The 8,466-nt window shown below is 38.1% G+C and overlaps 2 protein-coding genes across 2 annotated transcripts; both read right to left on the bottom strand.

Moving 5' to 3' along the window:
- Positions 1-1,634: 1,634 nt before the first annotated feature.
- On the bottom strand, positions 1,635-4,307 carry LOC131029188 (uncharacterized). The gene has a single exon (XM_057959582.2). It carries the CDS (start codon positions 4,081-4,083, stop codon positions 1,810-1,812), a length of 2,274 nt encoding a protein of 757 aa, XP_057815565.2. The 5' UTR covers positions 4,084-4,307; the 3' UTR covers positions 1,635-1,809.
- A 1,497-nt stretch (positions 4,308-5,804) lies between these two features.
- LOC131033121 (uncharacterized) lies at positions 5,805-8,156 on the bottom strand. The gene has a single exon (XM_057964253.2). The coding sequence runs from the start codon at positions 8,154-8,156 to the stop codon at positions 5,805-5,807; it is 2,352 nt and encodes a 783-aa protein (XP_057820236.2).
- Positions 8,157-8,466: the final 310 nt, after the last annotated feature.

Here is an 8,466-nt window from a genome sequence, read left to right as displayed (position 1 = left end):
TACGAATTGTTAACCTATCAATGGTGAAAATGCAAAAGACTACCGCCGCTTTTTTTCTCAGCTAGTAGTAGAAAGATGCTCGTGTGCCTTCCTTTAAAGCTTGAGCATACAACAAGGACAGGATGAATTCCCATCATTTTTTCTTTTTTACTATACTAATTTCCATATTTCAAATCAACAGTGAAAGTGCAACTATTGTATCTGCTTTTAACTCGATCAGTTCTAGAAACATGATCTTGTGCCTTCTCTCACGGCTTGGACATACCGAAAGAAAAGAATACGTTACCATCTTTTTTTCTTTTTGACTAATTCTCATATTCCTATGCCTATTTGTGTTATTACATATATGATTTAAATTGGAAGTAGAGCACTCGATTATTGATATATTAAAATCAATTTTCAATGTTTAAAATTCAACTTTGAATTGTTAAATGTTTCAACTGTCATGTCCATCCCTTGCATTGTCATGCACCTTGTTCACCTTTATACTTGATTAATATTGAATTATATCCATTCAAGGGATTATTTCCCATTTTTTCCCATTTTTTCCATCATTTCTCCCTCATTATCACTCTCAAATAGATGCACTTACAATAATGTGAAATGCCTTTCAATACTTTCTATGGTCTTAGGTAACATCAAGTTATCAGTTCTCCTTCCATTTAGCATACAATGGCACTCATGAATATATTTTTCTTCAATAGTCCTATCTTTCTCACATCATTATGCAAATCATGTAAGGTTTCATTAGTATGACCTTGTTGACTTTATATAGTTTGATATTATTGAAGAGCTTTTATAATGTTCAATTGCTACAATGTTATGGTCGTATTCTAAAAATCTCATTTATATTCATGAAATTGTTTGATTACGAAATTATATCACATAATTTTTTGACCACTTTCATCATTTCTCATCATGCATTGCTTTTGGTTAGCTATCATCTACACCATGTGATATGCCCGTAGCATACATTCTTTGTTTTTTTAAATAATGTCAAGCTATCATTTATCCTTTCACCTTGCAAACAATGATGATTTTGAATCTATTTTTCTCCACTATTGTTCAATCCATTAATGATTTCATTCCCATTATCCCACAATATTTCTTAGGGTGATAGCCTCATTATTTGGAGTTTATTTCTAAAACCCCATGTGTTTTGTTCATGAAACAATGCAATCTTTTGAAGGGTCTACTAAATTATTGTAAGATCAAGATTATCTTTTCTTATAGGGTACATTCTACAACCCCCCTCTCACATCCTTGTAAATTTAAGAAATCGTCTTTATTTGTACCTTTTTCAATTAGTTCCTAAAAAATTCCATTTATATTCATGAAACTATGTATGTATTGATGACATTTTTCTTACCAACTAAAGTCAACACAACATATAAAAACATCAACACTTTAATTAACTTGGAAAATTGAAATAAGTAAACTCTCATTAAAATCTTCGTTTTTCATATACTAGATTTTCAAATGACCTATGTGAAAAATAAATTAAAAATAATGATTAAAAGTCTTCTTTCAAATTTATTATATATAAAAATTATATTTAACTAATGTTAAAAAAAATATAAACTATGTTAAATATTTAACATTTAATAAATTTAAATTATTTTAATAATAAAAAATAAATCAAATAGAAAAATTATATTTATATTAATTGTTCCTTTTGGGAAAAAAGGTGACAAAAAATCAACCTAAAACTAAACACTACCAAAAGAAAAGAAAAACAAAACAAACCTCCCATCAATGTACCAATCACACCCATAATCTCTACTTCTGTATTAATAATTTCCTTTACGTTCAGTCCTCCTTCCGGACCTCCCGCTCCTGCTGAAGCTCCCGTAGCTCCCGCTGAAGACGCAGAAGTTCCTTCATTTTCACGGTAGAGTCAGACTGTTGTCCACATCCCATATGACCCACTAAAACCCACACTTGACTTAGAAATTCCCCTCCACCAGCCACGCACTCTGCATGAAACGCTGCCTTATTGTACACCGCCATGGATATCATCAATCCAGCCCAGTACATTGCTAATAACTCCCACCTTTCATCTTCTCCTTTTCCTAGAAGCTTGCGGGCTAGTTCTGCCCCAGAGCCAAGTACACTTTTGTCTCTGCACTCTAACAGCTCTGTAGGATCTTTGCCATAATATTCCTCCCCCATAAGTTTGTTCACAAGCTGCATGTATGTTATGCTTTCCATATCCGGATGGACAGGCAAAAGACGGGGGCGTGACACTAGCAGATAGACACAATACCTGGACAGTAGTATACTCCACCTCACATTCTCATTCATATTCTGGATCATTTCAGACGGTTTTGTCTGCATGTCGCATATAGCGGTAGCTATATGCCAGACCAGAATGACCTCCTCCAGACTGTGATGTGCTGACATGACTTCCAAGATTCCAGATTCCCCTTGAAGTAAATCCTCCTCAAAGTTGAAAATTTGCTCTCTGCATGTCTCTATATCAATCTGCGGAGAACATATCTGTTTGAGGAATTTGAAAATGAAGTTTTTCAGCTCCTCTGGGAGAGACACTTTGTGGATGTGCCAGCTTGCAATATAAATGTCGGTCTTTGGTAAGATTTTACCCATCTTCCACACGAAACGAGACCTATTAAAGCAACTCCCTATGAGGCAATGCTGGTGAATTTCGTTGCTCCAATATCTATCTCCTTCAACCAGTTTCTGAACCTTGCCGAGCACAACCACTGCAATCTCTATCCCCTTCAATGTGCTGATTCTGAGCCACTTAAAAGCTCTCTGCGAGAGGGGATGTTTAATGTCGTCAACCCGAGAGCAAATTAAGCGGACCCTGGTCCAGTCTGATGCCATTATTCGGCAAAACTGAAACATCTCCACCACAAACGCCACTGAAATCACAACGTATGTCACCATTCGCTGTGCTTCTCTCTCTTCTCTTTCTCTCAATATCAAAAACCCTGCCGCTCCCATGAGAACGCAGTTGAGAAGCCGCAATATGATCCCATATCCACTGAATGCTGTGCCACTTCCTTTGGAGAATAGCACATCATACATGAATTTCAATTCTTTCTCTACAATTCTAAATGCTTCATTTCCATTCATCTTACACCAGAAAGCTCTCGTCTCCTTCCAATCCCCTTCATCAAAATACAGACCTACAAACCTACGCATATACATTTTGAACAAGGCATGGGAAACGCAGAGAATATAGTCCTCAATAATATTACTATTTTTAGTAGTAGCTAACCTCTGTAAAAGAGCGTTGTCGACATCCATGGTAGTTACTATCCCTCTTCTTTTTAGTGAACGCGCCTGTAGCCCTACTTGCTTATCTCTTCCTTCCAATGAAGGTGCCTCTCGCCCTATTTCTATATCACTTCCTTTCGACGAGGACGCTTCTTTATCTCTTCCTTCCCGTGAAGGCGCCTCTCGCGCTGCACTTCCTTCCGCTGAAGATTCTGCTGACTTCTTTTCGATCATTCTCTGCACTTGCTTCTCTCCCATAACTATATAACCACGATCTTGTACAACATTTTTTACCTTAATATATCTGGAAATTGGCAGACATGACTTAAGTATTTGAGAATAGCTAGCGGACCACAAAGCAAGCGTTCTCTCTCCATACTTGGTGGCTCCTGCAACAAGAAGAAAAATAGCAGAAACCAATGCATAACCTTCCAATGCTGATGAATAAATAACAAAGACTACCACTGAAACTTGATAAACCATGTTGAATGCATGTCTCAACCATAGCTCGTTATCTGCCGTGGAATAGGCAGAAATGGCATCTGGGCCTCCCAAATGCAGCAATAACACTGGAGCCCATATTCCATATATCCCACTCCGGGTGCCATGCATCATGATTCCTAGTGCAGATATGGCCACAGCATACGCAGCAATGTAAGCTCCCCACACCACAAAATGGAAAATTGCTCTTGAACTATGGTATCTGCGCGCACCGAGAATAACCAATACAAGCTGCAACGTCATGCTAGTGAGGAGTAGAATCCCTGCCAACCATTCCGCAGAAATCAGCCCCGCATAACCTTCAATGGCAGTGGACAGTGAATGATTTGCTGCGTCCATGGCCCTTCAAACAAGAACACACAAGAGGGCTCAGAGGAAAAAACCAATCAATCACACTCCCATCCTTGTGGCAGCTTACACCTTTATTGATGCCATTTTGATTTTAATAAAAACTGGAATCTTATCAATTTTACAGCAAGGTAAAGGATAATGATATGCTGGCAAACTCCTTTAAAAGGAGCAGCATTGAATAGATCCCAACAGTGAAGAAGAGACAGCCAAAGAGGAGGAACCAAGTTAACTCGAGGTCCATTTAGCTAAGCAAGGTATCAACTTTGATTATTGCTTTATATGTAGATTGTTCGACTAGATTTTAACTTTTATCTTCTCTAATCTTTAGAGAAAAGAAATTCTAGACTAGTTATAAAACAATTAAACACTTTCGCTTCAAGGCAAACATACATGTTATGAATTAAACGAAGAAGTTGGAATACTTTACCATGAAGATAAGGGGGTCTTTTGTCTGATTGTAGAACCTACAGAGAAAAAGCGTTTTACTTAGAATCCACTAGCCCACCGTAGTTACAACTTTATAAATGATGCCCTTCTTTTAACGTTTCCCAACATTCCAATAATCATTATAAATTATGATACTTTAGAATTTCTTACGATGAAATGGTCGTAATGTTAAAACACATAACAACATAAAGATAAAACACATAACAACATAAAGATAACCTCTTTAAATATTTTCATGTGTATGATTCAATCCAGTTTTGAAATCTTTAAAGAAGTTAAAATTATTAAAAGCTCAAGCTCATAATATATTATAGTAACATATCAACTTAGTAATTTTCATATCAATCTCATGTTTATGCAAGCTCATTTTCAAACATTCTTTTGTAGAAGTCATGTTTCTTGTTTAATTTATGTGTTCATTATTATTTCAAATTATCTTGCATATCAAAGAATATGCAATAGGTTGGTTGTCTTCATTTTCTTGATTGAAATAAAAATGGAAATGTTTAATCATGTAATGAATTGAAGACTCCTTCAAAATTACATTGATGATTTTATGAGCATTGCACATTTCTTTGATATTTATTCCTATGTGAGCAAGTTATTCTTCAAAGAGGACATTAACTTATATGACTTATGCAAGAATGTTATGGATAATAGAGAGTAGATTTTGTAGTGTTCTTTAGTAAGAGTTGCATCATTTAACTAGTATAGGATCTAGGTTGTTCATTAATCTATTTTATTTCTTTTGTATTATAATTTTTGTTCATGTTCAACCCTCCTAAAATTCTCATTCCAAGCTTTCCAAGCTTTCTTTAAGTGGATGCATAACTTTATTGTTGTCAATATGAATATAAACTGCATATAAACTTGCATCACATGACAGTAATTCTTCTGGATTTGACTGTAGAATTAGTTGTTACCAATATAAATAAACACCATAAGCCATCATCAGAACAAGAAAACAAGTATGAATTTGACTGTAGAATTAGTTGTTACCAATATAATCAAATACCATGACCCATCATCAGAACAAGAAAACAAGTATGAGTTTGACTTTAGAATTAGTTATTACCAATATAATCAAACACCATGAACCATAATCAGATCAAGAAAACAAGTATGAATTTAATATGAAAGCAACTATTTTCAATCTTTACGAAACAATGCTCCACTAAAATAAACAAAGATTTATATGAAAATATTCCAACAACTTAAATTTAAGAAAAAATTGTAAATAAACAAGATATACGAATATAGGATTAAATCCCCGGAACCCCGAACAGCTCCCTCTCAAACGGCACTCGCCCCCCACGCACGCGCGGGAGCCGTGCCCGCGCCCTGTCCCGCTCCTGATCCTGAAGCACGCGTCCCTTTGAGCTCTCCATCTTCTTTTTAACGGCAGAGTCGGACTGTTCTCCACATCCCATATGACCCAGTAAAACCCACACTTGGCTTAGAAATTCTCCTCCACCAGCCACGCATTCTGCATGAAATGCTGCCTTATTGTACGCCGCCATGGATATGAACAATCCAGCCCAGTACTCCGCCAATAGCTTCCACCGTTTCTCTTCTTCATTTTCTAACAGCTTGCGGGCTACTTTTATCCCGGAGCCTAGTACAGTTGAGTCACTGCAGCGAATATAATTCTTTGCCATAAGTTGATCCACAAGTTTCGTGTATTTAATGCTTGCCATATCTGGGTGGACAGGCAAAAGGCGGGGGCGTGATACTAGCAGATATGAACAGTACCTCGAAAGTATTATACTCCACTGCACATTCTCATTCTCGTTCTGGATCATTTCGGACGGTTTTCTATGCCTGTCGCATATTGTGGTAGCTATGTGCCATACCAGAATGACCTCCTCCAGACTGTCATGTGCCGACACGACATCCCTGATTTCAGATTCCTCTTCAATTATATACTCCTCAAAGAGGAAAATTTCCTCTCTGCATGTTGCAATACCCTTCGTCGGAGAACATATCCGTTTGAGGATGTCGAAAATGAAGTCTTTGAGATTCTCTGGGACAGATACTGTATCGGTGTGCCAGCTTGCAAAATAAATATCTGCATTCGGTAAGACTTTAGCCATCTTCCTCACGAAGCGAGACCTGTTCAGGCAAGTCCCTATGAGGCAATGCTGGTGTATTCCGTTGCTCCAGTATCTATCTCCTTCAACCAGTTTCTGAACCTTGCCCAGCACAAGCACTGCAATCTCTATCACCTTCAATGTACTGATTCTGAGCCACTTCACAGCTCTATTTGAGAGGGGATGTTTAATATCGTCAACCCGAGCGCAAATTAAGCGGACCCTGGTCCAGTCTGATGCCATAATTCGGCAGAACTGAAACACCTCCACCACAACCGCCACTGAAATCACAACGTATGTCACCGTCCGCTGTGTTTTTCTTTCCTCTCTTTCTCTGAGTATCAGAAATCCTGCCGCTCCCATGAGAACGCAGTTGAGAAGCCGCAATACAATCCCATATGTACCGAACGCTGTGCCACTTCCTTTGGAGAAGAGAACATCGTACATGAATTTCAATTCTTTCTCTACAATTCTGAATGCTTGCTTTCCATTGATCTTACACCAGAAAGCTCTCGTCTCCTGCCAATCCCCTTCATCAAAATACAAACTTACAAACCTACGCATATACATTTTGAACAGCGCATGGGAGAGACAGAGAATGTAGTCCTCAATCATATTACTATTTTTAATAGTTGCTGACCTCAGTAAACGAGCGTTGTCGACATCCTTAGTGGTTACTATCCCTCTTCCTTCTAGTGAAAGCGCCTGTAGCCCTACTTCTTTTTCTCTTCCTTCCAATGAAGGCGCCTCTCGCCCTACTTCTATATCACTTCCTTTCGATGAAGGCGAACCTCGCCTTGCTTCTTTATCTCTTTCTTTCAGTGAAGGCTCCTCTCGCCCTGCATTTATACCGCTTCCTTCCACTGAAGATTCTTCAGACTTCTTTTCGATCATTCTCTGCACTTGCTTCTCTCCCATAATGATATAACCACGATCTTGCAAAACATTATAACCACGATCTTTCAAAACATCTTTTTCCTTTATGTAAGTCGAAATTGGCAGACATGACTTAAGTATTTGAGAATAGCTAGCGAACCACAAAGCAAGCGTTCTCTCTCCATACTTGGTGGCTCCTGCAATCAGCAGAAAAATAGCAGAAACCAATGGATAACCTTCTAGTGCTGATGATTTAATAACACGGACTGCCACTGAAACTTGATAAAGCATGTTGAATCCATGTCTCAACCATAGCTCATTATCTGCCGTGGAATAGGCAGTTATGGCATCTGGGCCCCCCAAATGCAGCAATAACACTGGTGCCCATATGCCATATATCCCACTCCGACCGCTATGCATCATAATTCCTAATGCAGTTATAGCCACAGTATCCGCACCAATGTAAGCTCCCCACACCATTAACCGTAAAATTCCTCTTGAACTATGATATCTGTGCGCACCAAGAACAACCAATACAAGCTGCAATGTCATGCTAATGAGGAGTAGAATCCCTACCAACCATTCCGTTGAAATCAGCTCCGCATAACCTTGAATGACAGCCGACATTAAATGACATGCTGCGTCCATGGTCCTTCAAACAAGAACACACAAGATGGCTCAGAGTAAAAACCAATTCAAGCAGACTCCCATCCTTGTAACAGCTCGCACTTTTATTGATGCCATTTTGATTTTATAAAAACTGGAATCTGATAAACGTCACAGCAAGTTTAGGGATAATTATATTCTGACAACCTGGTTTAAAAGGGGCAGCATTGGATAGCCCCAGAGGAGGAACCAAGATAGTTCTTGGTCCATTTAGCTAAGCAAGGTATAGCTTTGATTATTACTTTATGTGGAGATTGTTTGACTTAAATTTTTTATTTTTTAATCTATAGAG

The sequence above is a fragment of the Cryptomeria japonica genome, chromosome 4 (genome assembly GCF_030272615.1).
Source record: "Cryptomeria japonica chromosome 4, Sugi_1.0, whole genome shotgun sequence".
In the NCBI taxonomy this organism is placed as follows: Eukaryota; Viridiplantae; Streptophyta; class Pinopsida; order Cupressales; family Cupressaceae; genus Cryptomeria; species Cryptomeria japonica.
Note: the sequence above shows the minus strand (reverse complement) of the source record. Positions and strands in the feature narration are given on the sequence as shown.

Excerpts from the sequence above, each read along its gene's own strand:
- LOC131033121 (XM_057964253.2), bottom strand. The coding sequence starts at position 8,156 with ATGGACGCAGCATGTCATTTAATGTCGGCTGTCATTCAAGGTTATGCG.
- LOC131029188 (XM_057959582.2), bottom strand. The coding sequence starts at position 4,083 with ATGGACGCAGCAAATCATTCACTGTCCACTGCCATTGAAGGTTATGCG.